The 19,056-nt window shown below is 37.4% G+C and overlaps 1 protein-coding gene across 4 annotated transcripts in view; it reads left to right on the top strand.

Annotated features, from left to right (window-relative positions):
- Nucleotides 1–19,056, top strand: part of Itsn2 (intersectin 2) — a 112,928-nt gene that overhangs the window by 25,523 nt on the left and 68,349 nt on the right. For 3 of the 4 annotated variants that reach the window (XM_052186168.1, XM_052186167.1, XM_052186170.1), the window contains exons 3-16: nucleotides 474–566; nucleotides 2,344–2,407; nucleotides 3,423–3,586; nucleotides 5,711–5,917; nucleotides 6,037–6,133; nucleotides 6,817–6,956; nucleotides 8,628–8,691; nucleotides 9,187–9,324; nucleotides 9,744–9,829; nucleotides 10,751–11,013; nucleotides 11,794–11,943; nucleotides 12,778–12,918; nucleotides 14,021–14,108; nucleotides 16,859–16,998. In XM_052186168.1, the coding sequence (XP_052042128.1) occupies nucleotides 474–566; nucleotides 2,344–2,407; nucleotides 3,423–3,586; nucleotides 5,711–5,917; nucleotides 6,037–6,133; nucleotides 6,817–6,956; nucleotides 8,628–8,691; nucleotides 9,187–9,324; nucleotides 9,744–9,829; nucleotides 10,751–11,013; nucleotides 11,794–11,943; nucleotides 12,778–12,918; nucleotides 14,021–14,108; nucleotides 16,859–16,998 (1,835 nt within the window). The remainder of the gene's footprint in view (nucleotides 1–473; nucleotides 567–2,343; nucleotides 2,408–3,422; nucleotides 3,587–5,710; nucleotides 5,918–6,036; nucleotides 6,134–6,816; nucleotides 6,957–8,627; nucleotides 8,692–9,186; nucleotides 9,325–9,743; nucleotides 9,830–10,750; nucleotides 11,014–11,793; nucleotides 11,944–12,777; nucleotides 12,919–14,020; nucleotides 14,109–16,858; nucleotides 16,999–19,056) is intronic. The other variant, XM_052186169.1, reaches the window with a different exon arrangement.

The raw sequence follows: 19,056 nt of genomic DNA, 5'->3' as shown, positions 1-19,056 counted from the left end.
CTTACACCACCTTGGCCCATGGCACGATGCTAACGCTTCCAGCCTGTGCTTCAGTCTCACTCTTTCCTGTATCTCACTTCTGATGTTTCAGGGTGAGAACTCACAGCTTTGCCACACTTCTGCTTAGAGTCCTTCACAGTTAACACAGTAAATGGCAGTCCTTTCTAGGTATTTCTTTGAGAATGAGAATAATACTCCAATCTTTTTATTGCCAATATTTCCCTCATCCTTGTGAGTGGTATACAGTTATTATTCAATAGATGTTAACTGAGTAGATGACTGAAAAGCCTTAGGATTGCTGTATATAGTTGATAGAATTCTACTTTTATGACCTTCAGACATTAAATAGTCTCATCAAATGAATGTTTAAGATTCATGTTTACATGTTAAAATTTTGTGTTCTTGTGAAGGACACAATTTTGAGCAGGCTCATGTACATCCTATAATATCTTGGCATTTCATATATGTTTTAGGAGGGCCAAATATGTGGGCTATTACATCTGAAGAACGTACTAAGCATGATAAACAGTTTGATAACCTCAAGCCTTCAGGAGGTTACATAACAGGTTTGTATTTAATCTTTGTTATATTATTTATCATAATGTGTTCCTGTTTATATATATTATAGTTAATTTTAATAACTGCTATCAAAATTGTATTAAATAATAAAATTTGTATCTATCAAAACTCTAGAATTTAAAGATACTTTATTTTTCCTGAAATTGTCTTAATTTGTTGATTCATTTTGGCATATGGGACTTTTTTCTTGAATTCTAATGGTGGTCAGGAATCCATTTTATTACATATTAATACTATTTCAAGAAGTTTTTTTAAAAAGATTTATTTATTTATTATATGTGAGTACACTGTAACTGTCTTCAGACACTCCAGAAGAGGAAGTCAGATCTCATTACAGATGGGTGTGAGTCACCGTGTGGTTGCTGGGATTTGAACTCAGGACTTCTGGAAGAGCAGTCAGTGCTCTTAACCGCTGAGCCGTCTCTCTAGCCCAAGAAGTTTTTTTTTGTTTTGTTTTGTTTTTTGTTTTTTTTTTTTTATTTCTTATACCAGATATTTTTCTCAGAGATCCCCCAAAAAAACTTTTTAAATTTTTGATTTATTTAGGATTTGTTTGTTTGTTGTTTTGAGAGAGGGTCTTGGTGTATAGCTCAGACTGGTCTCTAACTTGTTACATCCTCCTGCCTCAGCTTCTGCTGAGTGCTTAGATTATAGGCATGTGGCATCCCAAAGTCTGTTTCCATAATACTATCTATCCTTTGAGCCTGTGCTAAGTATTAATTATTGGTGTTAGCAACTCATTTTGTAGAAAGACCATCTGAACAAAAAAAGGGATTGGTTTGGGTGTGTCTTTCTTTTCCATTTTAGTTCCACTGCGTCTTAATGCTTTTATGTGTAACAGTTGTCACAAGGATGACACCTGTACCATTGGTTGGCTTTGTAGTATGCATTACAGTGTTTTACCTTCACAGCACCTCTGTGAGGCTGATACTTTGTTCATCTGTATTTACACAGGGTAAAGCCTAGACTGAGATATGATGTGGGGTTTGCCTAAGGCTATCATGATGGCTACTAATACCTTTCAGGCTGACTTCAGAATCCATCCCCGTATTTGTTATAGTCCCATGTCATTTGTATTCCTGCTGTACCATACCTGCTGTCAGAGGTTGACTTCTCTCCTGATGAGCTGATAGTAGTTATCATCTATGGCTACTTGAAGATCTGAGGATCCTGAATCAGGCCTTTACCCCTAGCAGCTCAGCTGGTGGCATGCACACGGCCATGCGTCTGCTCCTTTCCTTTGTTCCCTGAGTCTGACCAGGATGATAACAGTGTCAGAAAGATACTCTGCCTGCTGGGAGTGCTGCAGGAGAACACCGAGCTCACTCGGAAAAGCCATCATTCTGTAGCAAGTTCGTTTCTTGCTCTAGTGGGAGACATTATTACTTCAGTCTTCAAGATTTTTGATTTATAAACCCAGTTCTGAAAACCCAAGCAGATTGGGTTTTGTGTTCTTGGTGTGCTCAGCAAGTATATACACAAATAAGGAGAATCCATGGGAGATGTTTCCCTAGCTCTTGGTAGTTATAATTAAGCAACTTGTTCAGGGTGAAGATTCAAAGATGGATAACACACTCGTTCTTCACTGGTTAGTAGAATGTTAGTGGTGACTATTTCTCTAGAATGCAAATAACTTTTTATGGACACTTCTAACTTTACTGATTAGAGTTAAGTCAGCATCATGTGCCAGCTGTTGCTATTTGTAAGTGTCAGATAATTCTATTTACTAATGCATCATGTGGCTTTTGTGTTTATTACTTTCAGGTGATCAAGCCCGTACGTTCTTCCTACAGTCAGGTCTGCCGGCCACGGTTTTAGCTGAAATATGGTAAAAACACTTTATTTTATAAATGCACTTAAATTTCTAATGAGCTGCTGTTGTTTTAAATAGTATGGTGTCAACATCAAATTATTTTCATTTGTACTCTGCTGTTAAATAAGAATATTTTGTTAGCTTTTTCAGAAGTAAATTATACTAAGTAATGACTAAAAATGATTTAAAGTGTTCTATAGAAAAAATCTAATTTAATTATAATTCAAGACAGAATGTAAGAGTTAACATTGAAAAATATTTCTATATAATTTGACAAAAATCTCAAATTCCTTTCTATTATTTTGTTGTAGTTTTATTGATTTTCATCATTTGTAAGCCCTGAAGCACCATCCCTTTTCTTGCTCTTACTTTAAAAACATCCTAGTGGGGTGGCAGAGACTCTGTGGCTAAAGCACTGCCTGCTCTTGCACAGGGCCTGGGTTCAGGTCCCAGCACCCACCCTCTTCTGATCTCCGTGGGTACCAGGCACAACACAGCTAGATACTACATACAACACTCATAAACGTAAAGAAGAAAAACATCTCTTAAAATGTTCTAGAATATCTGGGGTTGTGTTAACTGTATTTACAATAAATAAGAACTTCTACCCTATTCTTTTTCCTTATAGAACATTTGTGTGCTTGACAGAATGCTAGTAGCAAACATATTTTTGATTATTTGAACAAGTGAATAGATTAAATCTAGAAATTATGTGCTTATATAAAATATACACACTATGTAGCTTAGATGCCCTAATACTCATTATGTAGACCCGGCTGGCCTCAAACTTGGAACAATTCTTTTCTCTCTGCCTCCATGATGGCTGGGATTTTCGAGGTGTGCTATTGTTTTGTTAGATATTGTCTCTGGCTAGTATTTCTCACTGTGCAGATTTTCTGTTATTCACACACACACACACACACACACACACACACACTTAATTGACAGAGTGAATGCTCTGTCATTGTTTTCTTTATATTTCCTCGTTACCATCCCACATACCAATCTACTCAACTCATTCTCCTTTTAGGGCCTTATCAGATCTGAACAAGGATGGGAAGATGGACCAGCAAGAGTTCTCTATAGCTATGAAACTCATCAAATTAAAGCTGCAGGGCCAACAGCTGCCTGTAGTTCTCCCTCCTATCATGAAACAACCCCCTATGTTCTCTCCACTAATCTCTGCTCGTTTTGGTATGTATTTATTAATTTAGCAGCCCTATTTGATTGTTAAGCTTGATTCCTTGGGGATCAGGAAAGGATTTATTAGCACAAAATGACAGTCCCTAGACTTCCAAGTTACATTTCATACCTTTAAGGGAAGAGATCTTAAATTACTATCATAGCTAAGTGTCCCTGTCTGGTCTTGCCTGAACTGCCTGTCACAGTTCCTAATAGTGAAGTGAATTATCTGCCTCTTCAGTTACAACTGGCTCTAAATATGGTTCCTTATCAGTCTCTTTTGTCTCTCCTGAAAGGAGAAAGCAGGCTGCTAATCACTAGAAGCTACAGAAGGGAGATGATAGTGTTGGGGGTCAAGGACAAATGGTCAGTTGATACAAAATCACTGTTAGAGAGGAGAAATAAATTCTACTTTCTGTTGTATGGTAGAGTGACTATGATGAACAATTTTGTATTGTATATTCCAAAGCAACTAGGAGAGAAGATTTTGAATGTTTTTAGTACAGAGAAATGCTAAATGCTTGAGATGACAGATGTGCTAAATATCCTGGCTTGGTTATCATATGTGTATACATGTATCAGAACACTACACTGTCACTCTTAAATAGGAACAGTATTAATATTAAACAAATAAAACAAGAAGAGTTAATAAATTTAAACACTCCTAGAGGTTTTTAATCTGCATGGTAATTTAAAATCATAGATGATTGAGAATTTTTTTAACTTAAAGGTTAATTAGCCAACTAAATTGAGGCCTAAAGATTGTATGCTTTGTCCTAATTAATTTATATACTCAATTGGTATGTTTTCCATACAATTTTGATTAGCCAGTTCCTTATGAATTATATGTGAAAAGCAATAATTTTCAATGGAACATTCAATAAGATGTCTTTGTGTTGAGAAATGCATTTGTTTACACCAGATGTTAGGTCTGGGCACCTCACTTCCAGAAGATCCTGCTATACCACTCCTGGGCATATACCCAGAGGATTCCCCACCATGTAATAAGGATACATGCTCTACTATGTTCATAGCAGCCCTATTTATAATTGCCAGATGCTGGAAAGAACCCAGGTATCCCTCAACAGAAGAGTGGATGCAAAAAATGTGGTATATCTACTCAATGGAGTACTATTCAGCCATTAGAAACAATGAATTCATGAAATTCTTAGGCAAATGGACGGAGTTAGAGAACATCATACTAAGTGAGGTAACCCAGACTCAAAAGGTGAATCATGGTATGCACTCACTAATAAGTGGATATTAACCTAGAAAACTGGAATACCCAAAACATAATCCACACATCAAATGAGGTACAAGAAGAAAGGAGGAGTGGCCCCTTGCTCTGAAAAGACTCAGTGAAGCAGTATAGAGCAAAATCAGAACAGGGAAGTGGGAAGGGTTGGGTGGGAAAACAGGGGGAGGGAAGGGGACTGATGGGACTTTCGGGGAGTGGTGGTCCAGAAAAGGGGAAAACATTTGAAATGTAAATAAATATATCAATAAATTAAAAAAAAAAAAAAGAAAACACCTTATTCTTCCACCATTGTACTCAGCTGTAGACACCAAATCACCCGGAGGCCGTATTCTTATGTTGTAGTTAGTGATCTGCAGTTAATAAAATAAAAGCTATCACTAATTTTAAAGACTTGTTTTTGAATTTATAGATTTATAACTTGGAAGAAAAGTGAAATAAGTGGTGCATTTGCCAGTAAAACATACATATAAGCAAGCCCACCGTAGCATCTATTAGTTAGAGCCTGTTTGTTTGAAGAATGAGGATGCATGATAGTCTAGTCTGGATCTGTTTTCCTTACTCAGAAAACCATGTAGTCAGGTAAGACATTTTATCTTTGAGTTACTATTGAGGTTGACAAAGATTGCTTAGTCTTAGTGACCATAAGAGAAGGAAAAGAGAAGGCCTGTTTGTAGTTCATACATGAAAAACAATTAATATTCAAGTAGTAGCTTATCTCCTTCACTTCAGATTCAAAGCTACTTTATGGAATATTTTAAGGATAAATTTACCACAGTAATTCTGCAAATTTGAGGGTGCGTTTTGTGCTGTAACTTGTTTTTGAGATGTATTTTATAGTTGAAAATACCATTGGAAAATGTGTTCTCTTTTATCTGTAGGGATGGGAAGCATGCCCAATCTGTCCATTCATCAGCCTTTGCCTCCAGTTGCACCTATAACAACACCCTTGTCTTCTGCTACTTCAGGGACCAGTATTCCTCCCCTAATGATGCCTGCTCCCCTAGTGCCTTCTGTTAGTACATCCTCATTACCAAATGGAACTGCCAGTCTCATTCAGCCGTTATCCATTCCTTACTCTTCTTCAAGTGAGTGTCTAATAAGTCAGAGCTGTAAAGAAGAAACTGTTAAGTTTGTTGTTCAGAGATTTCCTTCTTTGTGGAATTGCCTTTATACAACTCCTTTCCTTTTTATCATTTTCCCTCAGCATTGCCTCATGCATCATCTTACAGTCTGATGATGGGAGGATTTGGTGGTGCTAGTATCCAGAAGGCCCAGTCTCTGATTGATTTAGGATCTAGTAGGTATGAATACTTAACACAAACAACTTTGTCTGCTTTCAGTGTGGATTTTTACTTAATAAGCCCTGGGCTTATCTAGGTTGTTCTTTGTAATGGACAAGTATAAATATTTAACACAAGCTTTCTTTGTTGTTGTTGTTGTTGTTGTTGTTGTTGTTGTTGGAGGGGTTTCTTTGTATAGCCCGGGCTGTCCTAGAACTTGCTCTGTAGACTAGACTGGCTTTGCCTCTGCCTCCCCAAGTGCTGGGATTAAAGGTATGGACCACCACATCTGGATAGAGTGGTATTTTTAATTTTCAGAACACAAAAGTATCATTTATTACCTGCCATAGAAATCATCATAGTTCATCAAAAATGGTTTACAGAGAGTTACTTTTCACTTAGAAAAATATTGTATTGTAGCTTAAATAACCATTGGTTTTGTGATTTTTTTTTTCTTAACATCACTGAACCATAGTTTGACAAATTAAGAAGTGTAGATAATGTCTTTTAAGTGTGTTTGGAAGATAAGAAATGCCATCTGTAAATGCCCTGGCCAGTAAAATACCTGGAATTGTAGATTCTTAATAGATGGAATTGTATGTGTCTATTGCCATTATATTGTATATTGATTCTTAATGTCTTTGTCTTGTAAAGTTTAATTGTATTTTACTTGGTAACAAAATTTTAAATACTTTTCCTTACAGCTCAACTTCCTCAACTGCTTCCCTCTCAGGGAACTCTCCTAAGACAGGGACCTCAGAGTGGGCAGTTCCTCAGCCTTCAAGATTAAAGTACCGGCAAAAATTTAATAGTCTAGACAAAAGCATGAGTGGATACCTCTCAGGTAACTGGCATATAGTGGCTATGAAAGAGCATTGGTTCTTTATGTAAACATCTTTTGAAAAAATGTTACTTGAATTTTTACTTTGTGTCTTATCTAACATTGTTAACAGTTAACATTGTTAACAGTTCTAACATTGAAGGCATTATATATAAGAATATTGTAAGTGTATAATTATTGAAAGATGGATTCGACTTGATTGCCTTCTTCAAATTCTTATGCCAAGTTAAGTGCAAGGGGTATACACCCACTTTTCAGAAAAGCATCTCTCAGAAAGATTAGACTTCATATTGTAAGCTTTGAAGTGAATGAAAACCCCAAACCACAGGTGTGGTAGTGGTAGCAATTAGAGAGAGCAGAGAGAGCCGTGGCTTTCTGAAAGAGAAAGCACATCTTCTCTGCTCTCCTTTTTCATGGCTAACTCGGGTGTTTTTGTTTTTGTTTTCTTATAAAGGACATTTAATTGGGGCAGCTTAGAGGTTCAGAGGTTCAGTCTATTATCAAGTGGGGAACATGGCAGCATCCAGGCAGGCATGGTGCTGGAGAAGCTGAGAGTTCTACATCTTCATCTGAAGGCAGCTATTGGAAGATTGGCTTCCAGGCAGCTAGGATAGGGTCTTAAAGTCCATACCTAGAGTGGCACACCTACTCCAAAAAGGCCACACCTCCAAATAGTGCCACTCCCTGGGCCAAGCATATACAAGCCATCACATTCCATTCCCTGTTCCCCATAGGCTTTTTCAAACATGAGTCTGTGGGGACCATACCCAAACATTGCATAATGCAAAACACATTTAGTACGATTTCAAAAGTCCCCACCATAGCTCATACTTTACGCTTTAACTCGTGTGTCTGAATATTTCAGTTCAGTTTAGAATATTATATAACCTTACAGAGGATGATAAAGTGTTATATACAAGTTATATACTTGTAATACTTGTATACTCCTAACTTACACATTCCCACAGCACATAATTTTCACTCAGGGCAAAGTGAATGATGGATAAGGAACAGGAGTCAGGAAAGACTTGGTGATTTCCGTCTAGAGTCATGCTGAGGACAGTAATGCAAGTCATAGAGAAGAGAGAGCAATTTGGAGTAAAAATTGGAGAGAGGAACATGATAGAGACAGGATTTTTTTTTTTGAGATGCTTGTGAAACATATATGTAGGTGTTTGGTTGGACATAGGAGTATGAATATTGAGGTGAGGTTAGGACATTAGGCTTAAATGCTTCTTAAAAACAGAGAGAAAAGTGTGCTCAGGAGTCCCAGGAAGAATGGCAGCCTCTACAGATCATGTAAGAAGAGAGACAGTGAAGACAAAGGAACCAGTGAAGAGCTGGAGGGAAGGGTTGTGTGTGGGAGGTCACCGCTGGGGAGCCTTCCCTCTGCCTGGCCTGAGGCTGGCCCTTGCTCTCAGAGCTGAGTGGTGCTCCTGCTGGAAGAACACTGAGGAGCACTCCCTCCTTACTCGCTCAGGCTCTGCACTCCCACAGGACTGTGTGTGAGCACTGTGGATCACTCCGCAGGTCTGTGTGTGAGTACTGCGAAGTGCGCTGCCTGGCCACTGGTGCAAACGTTGATGGGAAATGTTCTGAGAAAGCAGCAGCATTGCCCGCATGACTTAATGGAGACTAAAGTCGTTTCTTTTTATGCCTTTCTCACTTCATCAGGTTTTCAAGCTAGAAATGCCCTTCTTCAATCAAATCTTTCTCAGACTCAGCTAGCCACTATTTGGTGAGTGATTTCAAACTATACATAGTCTATTATAAGAAGTCTTTTTGGAAGATTGTTTCTGAAAGAACAAACATAAAATTATTGTTTCTGTAAAAATTTGTTACTTGAGAATGTTCCTTGAAAGTGTTTGAAAGTTACATTCACTAGGGAAGTGTACATTCCTGAGAACTTAACCTTGATTTTATCAACAACAGTGTAGCTTTCTTTCTTTATTGACTTACGTTGCAATCCAGAGATTATCTCATTTATTATAGTGAGTTGAACATGAAGTATGATAAACCACCTTCCCAGATGGGCATTTGCTCTGAGGAGTCACTGTCTTTCTTATTATTTTGGGCTATGAAAACTAAGGGTAAAAATTGACTTTTTTGGGTATGTGTTTACATTTTCCTAAAATATACTAACCTAGAATTTATCCTGTCATTACTTATAAAAATAAAAGTCAGTAAAAATTCTGAGTACTTTGTAACTTGTGAATGTTCACATTGCCTTTAGGACTCTGGCTGACATTGATGGCGATGGACAGTTGAAAGCTGAAGAGTTTATTCTGGCAATGCACCTCACTGACATGGCCAAAGCTGGACAGCCACTGCCGCTGACCCTGCCTCCTGAGCTCGTCCCTCCGTCTTTCAGGTTCGTGTCTGCAGAGCCCTGGCTTGTATCACTTAGGAATTGTTTTCACCTCAGTGCAGTCTGTGCATCAGTTTAGAGGAGAGTTACATATTTATTCTGTCCTCCGGTCTTCACACTTACTGAGTCATGCTGGGAAGTAGATAACAGAGAGGGTGTTTTCACCATGCTAAAAAGAGGAAAAGTTTAACTGAAAAGATTAAGAAAAACTTGCCCACAAACAACAGTTAGCTGAATCCGGATCTGTCTGATTAATATACGAGTATTTTGAGTGTTATGACCAAGGGCCATCCATGCCACGGTGTAAATATCCTTAATGCTATATCTTAAATAGGAATGTGTTTTCATTGTTGATAATCTATATTTTTCAGTCTGAAAATTCTCATTCTTTGCGATGGCTCTTTGTCATTTGTTCTTCTTAGAGCGGGAAAGCAAATTGATTCTGTTAATGGAACGCTACCTTCCTATCAGAAAGCACAAGAAGAGGAGCCTCAGAAGAAATTGCCAGGTGTTAATTTTACACTTTTAATTAATTTATTTCAAAATCAAAATTAATTGTATTTTCTTTAAATTTTATTTTTCAAATACAAACAAATATTTAGAATATTAATAGTCTTAAAAATTATATGCTATATGAAAATAGTGAATGGATGTGATTTGGGTGCATGTGCATGTGTGCGTCTCTGTGTATATTACTGGGAATTGAACCCACAGACTTATGTAACATCACTACCTCATTGGGATATTTTAAATTATTTAGATATTTTAATGAATAAAACTGAAAATGATGAAGGAAGAGGGGAGCATATATATATTTGGAAAATTAGTGTTTCTTCCACATTAGGGAGAATCAGATCAAACTTTGTAATGAAATCTTTAGCTTTGAAAAAAGTTTTAAATATTCATTGAAAAAATGTACACATGATAATTTTAAATTATTTAGAAGTCAGTGAAAAGATTGGGGTTATAGCTCAATAGGAGAATATTTAGCCAGTACCAAGTTTGATCTCCACCATTGAAAACCAAACCAAACCCAACCCAAAACAGCCTTTTCAAAAAGTTAATGACATACATATAACAGATGAAACACAACCTTGATTATTTGAAGAAAGCACTAAGAAAGGTAAACCAGTATTTTTATTGGCTTGGATAGTCAGTGTGTGAATAGGATCAAATGTAGAAAATTGTGGGTTTTTTTAAGTGAATACTTTTACAGGAAAGTAAATACTTTCCTATTTACATTCGAGTTAGAAGTGTCCATAGGGGAAACAGCCAGGGAGCAAGAGCAGAAGAGGTTTTAAGTGACTACCTCCGCAGAACTAGATGAGAGGCTCTGTAGGCTTGAGAGAAAGTGTAATCTCTCCCTCCCTCCCTCCCTCCCTCCCTCCCTCCCTCCCTTCCTCTCTCCCTCCTTCCCTTTCCTTTTTAGTTACTTTTGAGGACAAACGGAAAGCCAACTATGAACGTGGAAACATGGAGCTGGAGAAGAGACGCCAAGTGTTGATGGAGCAGCAGCAGAGGGAGGCTGAGCGCAAAGCCCAGAAGGAGAAGGAGGAGTGGGAGCGGAAGCAGAGAGAACTACAGGAGCAAGAGTGGAAGAAGCAGCTGGAGTTGGAGAAACGCTTGGAGAAACAGAGAGAACTGGAGAGACAGCGGGAGGAAGAGAGGAGAAAGGAGATCGAAAGACGAGAGGTAGTTTTCTAAATGAGAACATGGCGTTTAAGAAGAATATGCTGACTTGTTGTGTGCTGTTCTGAATCATGGCACTGTTCTTTATCCCAAACAGAACTGCATCTCCTTTCCCTTGATGAGGGAAAGAGGATCTCTGTGTGTGAGGACAGTAAGGGCTTCATGGCAGAGCTGTGGGAGCCTGTATCATAAGCAAGTGAGGCCTCAGTCAGGGGAGGACGATTGCACAGCTGAGCTAAGTGAGGCGCTCCAGTTAATTGACATCAGGAAGTCAGGCAGATGAGTTCTCTGGTGGAAGGCAAGCTTAGAATTCAGAATCAAAGTGGGAAGATTTGGAGGCCCAGATTCCAAGTTTAGGGAGGCGAAGGCACAAAGGTGAATCAAGAAGTCAGCACAGAATTATACAGGGTTCCAAGAAACACTGTGTTTTTAAGGCCAGGAATGAAACACAGTAAATTATAGTGTTCTGAAAAATTGTAAATGAAATTGTTTCTCCTCTGATTCCAGAATAAAGGTGTAATTATGTCTCTTGCTTTTATACTCATGAAGTCTTCCTTTGACTTTTTAAAAGAAGAATGACTATAACAAAAAGATGCTTCTGTGAAGCAATTGAAAGGTGATAATAAAAGCTCCCTCTGTGGCTGTCCTACGGCCCATGGGAAACTCCATTTTCTACCCACCCTTAGCACTGGCCACTCACTCCTAAATGCCATCATCCCACAAGGTTGTGAATAATGCAGAGTTTTGTAAATTTAAACATTAACAATAATTTGTTATTTTTAGGCAGCAAAACAGGAGCTTGAAAGACAACGCCGTTTAGAATGGGAAAGAATCCGTCGACAGGAGCTTCTCAATCAAAAGAACAGAGAACAAGAAGAAATTGTCAGGCTGAACTCTAAAAAGAAAAGTCTCCACCTTGAACTGGAAGCAGTGGTAAGGCTAGAGTTTTCGTGAACTTTAGCTGAACAGTGCTGGCATTTCCTGTCCAGCATGTGCTTGAATCAGAAGGGTTCGGTTGCTAAACAGGAAAAAACAACCGAGCTGCTTGCCTAAATGGTCTCTGACCATTTCTTTCAGTTTGAAAAACTAATTTTAAACAAATAGTAATCACTCTACTTAACTGATTCTTACACATCAAATGTTAAAGGGTCAAGTTCATTCAAATGCAAGATGAGAAGCTCCAACAGTCTAGAACCTCGTCAGGCCAGCCTTGCTCAAATCGCAGGGTTCTGCATGGTGGATGCTCGCTTACGTAGTAGAACCAAATTTAGATCTTGTGTAGTGAAAGCCTAATTTTTTTTCCTTGTCTTGAGTTGCATTGAAATTATTTTTAAAAATAAAGCATCATAATACCTTTAGTCAGAAAGATGTTTTTTTATGGCTTTAAATAACTTTGCTTACATACCATGATTATTAATCACATCACAATGCTACAACAGAGGTCTACAACCTTTAACTTCTGTGTGCTGTAAGGGTGTCTCAGAACCATCATTTTGATGATATATTTTTTTTTCTTAAAAATGTTACAAGGTAGACTGACCAGGTGGTTCCACAGGAGAGTGCCATACTGGGCAGGCTGAGGTTAGTCTGCAGACCATAGTGCAAAGGGAACCGACTCCCACAAATTGTTCTTTGACCTTCTTCTCAGACTGACTTTGAATAATAAATGTAAAGTGAAACTTAACTAAATAAAAATACTTTTTTCCTGAGGGGGACCTGTCCTGTTAGCACTTATTTATTGTATATATGTATATGATTTTTGGGTAGAATGGAAAACATCAGCAGCTCTCAGGCAGACTACAAGATGTCCGAATCAGAAAGCAAACACAAAAGACTGAGCTAGAAGTTTTGGATAAACAGTGTGATCTGGAAATTATGGAAATCAAACAGCTTCAACAAGAACTTCAGGTAGGTCTTTTGCTGCTGAATGGCCCATAACCACATACAGTCATCAGCAGTTCTTCCTATAGACACTGTGCTTTTGGAATCATGAGACCCTGAGTTTCTGGCAGAGCTGTGGTATAGATTAAGAAGGCCATAGGCCTCGTAATCCCGCGCAGGGAATGATCTGGGTTCTGCATGAACACGAGCCACATTGAATGTTAGTGAAAATGTCTTTACAAACTGTGTTAGCCCATTGCAGATGAAGGCACTAAACCGTCTGACAGGTTTACCCCACCTCAGAAGCAGTGTCTCTTCCATATGCTCTCCAGTGCCCAGAGGGCAAGGCACGAACTAATCCCGTAGAGAGGGAAAGTCCTTAAGGCTTAATCACTTTCTACAGCCTTACCCCTTAGCACTACAACGCCCTGAGTCCTGCATCAGCACTGGGTTGTAGCAGGACACATGGATTCTTACATAACTTATATTGCAATAAAGCTTTTGCTATTAATTTTAGGAAATTTTGATTAGAAATTACTCTTTTTAGAACTGTGATGAGAGAACATTAAATGTTTCTCTCAGAGACCTGGTACTTATTTACTTATGGAATCTGGTTCAATTATTGCTATTTGAGAAAAAGGTTATTAGAAATATTGTCCACCTGGAGAGTGGTCTCACATAACTTCTTTTACTACAAAGATGGATATCAGTTTTCCTCTTGTCACGGCAGTCATTTCTTACATGGTTTGCACTGCTTCCCTATTTCTCCCTGAGAGTTCAGTCCCTCCTTGATGTGTATAATTCCTTATGGAGTGCTGCGGCCTGTCTACACATGCTGTCTAGTGTATAGACGCCCTTCTCACTCCTTGCCAACTGTCACCCAGTACAGTGCAGAAAGTTTCGGTCTCTAGACACTCATTATGAAGGCATTTTTGATTATCTTTAAATTTCAGCCAACCATTCCTAAGTATTTGATTAAATATTTCCTTTTTATATTCTATAGAATTCTATACTGCAACCATGTAGTGTTTCTATTCTGTGTAAAAGAGATTAAATCATGTTTTAAAGTTTTCAGAAGATTCTTGGAAATTATATGGTTTTAATGATATTCCAACTTTCTTTTGAAAAGGAATATCAAAATAAGCTTATCTATCTGGTACCTGAGAAGCAACTATTAAATGAAAGAATTAAAAACATGCAGCTCAGTAACACACCTGGTAAGACTCTACGTTTTGTTTTATTTCTTTTCTAAATCATTTTTAATATAATTTTAAAATGGCATTATTCTATTAAAATAATATTTTGCCCATAAGTTAGAATTTTTAAAATAATGTGAAAAATTAATGTGTCACATTAACAATCAGTGGGAAGCATGCCTTCCTGTGTGGAGAGTGGAGGAAAGATGGACAGCCACATGCAGAGTAAACTTGGGCCCTCTTATCCGAGACCTGAAGATCAGCTGAAAATGCATTCGAGACAGAAGCTGGGACATAATAATGTAGACTGAGGCAAGAGGGTTGTTAGGAATCTGAGGTCAGTCTGTACTGTTTAGCAAATTCCTTGTCAGCCTAGCCTAAAGAATAAGACCCTTTCTCAAAACCAGCAACATCAAAGATAGATTAAAACCTAAATGTAAGATATAGATTTTAAAACTCTCCCAAAAGAGAACAGACAAAAGTACTGTGACATCTTTTTTTTGTTTTTTGTTTGTTTGTTTGTTTGTTTGTTTTCGAGACAGGGTTTCTCTGTATATCCCTGGCTGTCCTGGAATCCACTCTGTAGACCAGGCTGGCCTCCAACTCAGAAATCGCCTGCCTCTGCCTCCCAGGGTTCTGGGATTACAGGAGTGCACGACTAGCGCCCGGCCATGACATCTTTTGCAAGCATTTTAATAAAATATTTGTATGATTTCTTTGAGAATTTCATACAATGTATTTGGTTCATATTTACTCCCACCCCTCCCTCTAACTCCTCAGATCCCACCACCACCCCAACTCACATCCAACTCATGTTGGTTTTAGCAGAGTTTTTAAACTTTATTTTATGTGTTTGGGTGTTTTGTCTACATATATGTCTGGGCACTACACTTATGCAATGCCTGATGTGGCCAGAAGAGAGCATTGGATCTGCTATAATTGGGGTTACATACAGCTGTGAGACTCCGTGGGGATGCTAGGAATTCAATCCCAGATGTCTGGAAGAGTAGCCAGAACTCTTAACCACTCAGTCATCTCTTCAGCCCCATTAACAGTTTTTTAAAAACTCATAAAACATATAAAAATAAAAATGGTAAATTGTCATAAAAAATAAGACAAGAAATATGAAACAAATCATTTTATATCCATCTAAAAGGTTTCTGTACAACTAAGATAAAAGGTGACCCACAGATTTAGAGAAAAACTGTGTCAACCATATATCTGTTAGGGGTTTGATATCCAAAATATAAAAGGAATATACCCTCCCAGTCTCCAGAATAAACAGGAAAACCCCACATAGTCCAATGTAAAAACGAAAGAAGACGTAAATTGACATTTCCCCTAACAGGGAAAAAAATCACTAGTATTTGAAAGGTGACTATTGCTAATAATTCAATTATCCCCCATACCAGTTAGGATAGATGTTATCAGAAACTTAAGGTACATGTTAGTGAGAGTAAAGGAAAATTTGACATACCATTGGTGGGAAGGTACATCAGTACAGATATTATAGAAAGTAGTAAGGCAGAGCCTTACATAATGAAAAACTGAATTATCATATGACCCACATCTGAATGTGGATCTGAAAGAAGTAAACCACTGTCTCAAAGGCATGTGCACTTCCATGTCCATTGTAACATCTGCACAGCAGGGTGGAGACAGATGTTCATCAATAGGAAAGCAGGTACAGAAAATAAATGTGTGTGCAAGTTGAGCTCCAAGAACACAGTACACTGCTGCTTACCGTAGAAGGGTGAGTTACTTTTAAATGAGCAGGCATAGTGTAGGCTACTGCAGGAATGGAACTAGAGCTGCGTGTCCTACCTGATAAACTATATTATTAAATTTTAAAATAACTGCATACTAGATTCGAGGCTCGGTGGTATAGTGCTCACCTTGCACACGCGTGAAGCCCTGTTTCAATCTCTACTATCACCAAAATTTAAATAAATAAATAAATAAATAAATAAATATATGCATGTTACACAATGCTGTAGATACTGTGAGTCTATTAAGTAAAAGTTGAATGAATATATAGCATATCTTAAGTGTGCATTCATTCATTCAATAATTTATTCATTCATAACAAATGCTTAAAAGGAGAAGTTACGGTTTCAGATGCAGAAAGACTTAGGTTTTTACTCTACAAAGTTTAATTTTATTCAAATTCTATACTTGATTTTTATACCCTAAAAATACAAAATGTTAGGTTATGAATTTAGATAGAAGTTTTACTATTTCATTTTAATAGAAAATACTTTTTTTATACCTAGTTTATCCTCTATCCTTGTATAATTTTTTTAAAAAAATCATACAGTGACACCCTCTCTCTTTACCTCTTAAACTGTATTATTAAATAATCCTGTTATTAATGCTTATTGGGTCCTTGATGTGAGTAGTTCTCTGCTCTTGAGATTATTATAAGTATGTATGAAGGTACTTTAGGAGCATATCCTTCCAACTGAGCACTTACACACTTTAGGCCATGGCTTTAAATTTACCTCACGTAACAAGGTAGATGGTAGCAGGCCCCTTGTGTTTGGTCAGACACCTTTTCTGGTGTGGAGATTTTCAAGTCTTGATCTTTCAGTACAGAAGCAATCTTATATCCATTTCCTTTGAGGGCCTTTACAAGGTGTTATTTGGACATAAAAAGTATTGTCTCTGTATTATATACCTTTTGTATCTCTTTAGTTACATCATTTTGACCAGTCAGGAAATGACATAAATATTTGCCAAATGTGAACTGACTTGATATTTTTGTACTTCAGATTCAGGGATCAATTTACTTCATAAAAAGTCATTAGAAAAGGAAGAATTATGCCAAAGACTTAAAGAACAATTAGATGCTCTTGAAAAAGAAACTGCATCTAAGCTCTCAGAAATGGATTCATTTAACAATCAACTGAAGGTATTTATCTCCTATTATCTTCATGCTTTATAGCTGCTTCTTACTAAAAAAAAGCTACTGTTAACACACGTTACATTTTCATAATTGCTTATGCCACTTCAACTACTAGAATCATAGTATTGTTTTTGATGTTCTCTGAAGTTTAATAAATACTGTGTCATGAGATGAAATATTTTCCCCAGAGTTTCCAGGGTTTGATGACTATATGCTCTTTTTATTGGCAACTGTGCTTTTCAAAAACAGCTGTCATTGCCAGCCCTTCAGAAGTAATGTCAGCAACACTCTGAAGTAGAAAACAGACTGGCCATGGGGTGCACATGGTTAATCCCAGAAGTTGGGAGGCTGACACAAAAGGGTCAGAATTCAAGGCCATTCCTCAGTAACCTAGAGAGGTTAAGACCAGCCTGGGCCACTTGCGAGCCTCTCTCAAAGTGGGGAGGAGGGGTGAACATGGAAATTTCCAAATTTCTTTGATGGTAGGTCTTCCAACACATTAAATTCTTTTTTTTTTTTGTCTCTTTGTTCTAATATAATTAACCTTTTAGAAATAATACAATGCTTAGTGAAATCTAAAGTGAATCTGACCATAAATTCCATCTGAAAAGTTGGTGATTCATTGATTTACTGTTTGCCACTGCAGCAGAGCTAGTGTTCAGCCATACTTCACGTTTTCTTATGGGACAATGGTAATTGGGTACTGAAGCCACGCGAATGGAGATAATATGTGTTAGTTGGATATTGAAGTTTCATTCAAGTTTGGGAGTAGTCTCAATTCACCCTTTGCTAATTATTCATAAAGTTATCAAAGCATACAGTTTTATGTAGTAATTCTTTAAGAAAGCTATTTTTCATATGTTTTTTATCCTGCTGACTTATATTAGAGTAACATTCACAACAACTATGGAATAAACAGTATGATAAAAAAATACATTATGGTGGCTTCAGTTAAGGACAGAAAATTGAGGTGAATAATGCTAATAATGTACTGTACACAAAGATATATTCTTTAGAAAAATTAAAACATGATCATTGGTCAAACAAGCCAGTCCAGTTATCTTCCTTAAATTCTTTTTAATCTGTACATAGTTTAATTGGCCTTTTGTCTGCCTTATCTTACAGTGTGGGAATTTGGATGACTCTGTTCTTCAGTGCCTTTTGTCTCTGCTAAGCTGTCTCAACAACCTCTTCCTCTTACTTAAGGTTATTTTCTAATATCTAGCTTCTTTTTTTAAGTTACTTTACTGTTTTCTTTTTTTAAACTGGACTCTTCTTTGCCTTTATCTGATTATCTTTGTTTGGAATAACGTATACAATAAAACCTTTTTTTCCTTCTGTTTGCTCTAATATGCTTCTGCTGTCTAAATGCCTGTTTGAGTCTCATGCCAGAAATTAGGAAGGCTGTCCACAGGTCCTCCTTCATGAGGAATCAGCTGGTTCCCTTATACCATCCCTGTGGACTAGGTTACCTAATAGGGTGATTCACGAGAAAACTAAGGGACTCTGAAGAGTAAATCACCCATATCCCTAAAGCAAGTACTTAAGTTTCTACTTCCTTCAGTCTAGGGTAGGTAAGGTCATGTCTTGTGTGCACCAGGCTGTGTCCTAATTTGAATGTTAGGAAAAAATGTAAAGAATCAGTAATACAAGGTATCATTACTTGGCAGGTCTTGTATTTTGACATATTTACACTTGACATAAAAATTAATATGGGTGAACCATATGTTTTGCTGTGTCCTTAAATACACAGTCTATGCAAAATATTCAATGAAGTCCTCCTTTAATGTAGCCTAAAGATAGGTGATTTATATTAAACACTTGCCTACTCAGTGCTAAAATGAATACAATAGGCAGCTCCTTATATATTCTGCAGTAATTACACCTCCACTCTTTCGAAAGGTAAGGCAGATTGCAAAAGGTAGTAGCAGCAGGGTTAAAGCATGGCTGATCAGGTTATCTGGTCTTAGAATTTTGCTACAGATAATATAGAGACTAAAGCGTGAATTGCTTCCTTGTAAACTGTGTCCAGTGCAGACTTGTGGACTGTACTCATTCATAGAA

This window comes from Apodemus sylvaticus, chromosome 6 (assembly GCF_947179515.1).
Source record: "Apodemus sylvaticus chromosome 6, mApoSyl1.1, whole genome shotgun sequence".
In the NCBI taxonomy this organism is placed as follows: Eukaryota; Metazoa; Chordata; class Mammalia; order Rodentia; family Muridae; genus Apodemus; species Apodemus sylvaticus.
This window is presented reverse-complemented; position numbering and strand designations above follow the sequence as displayed.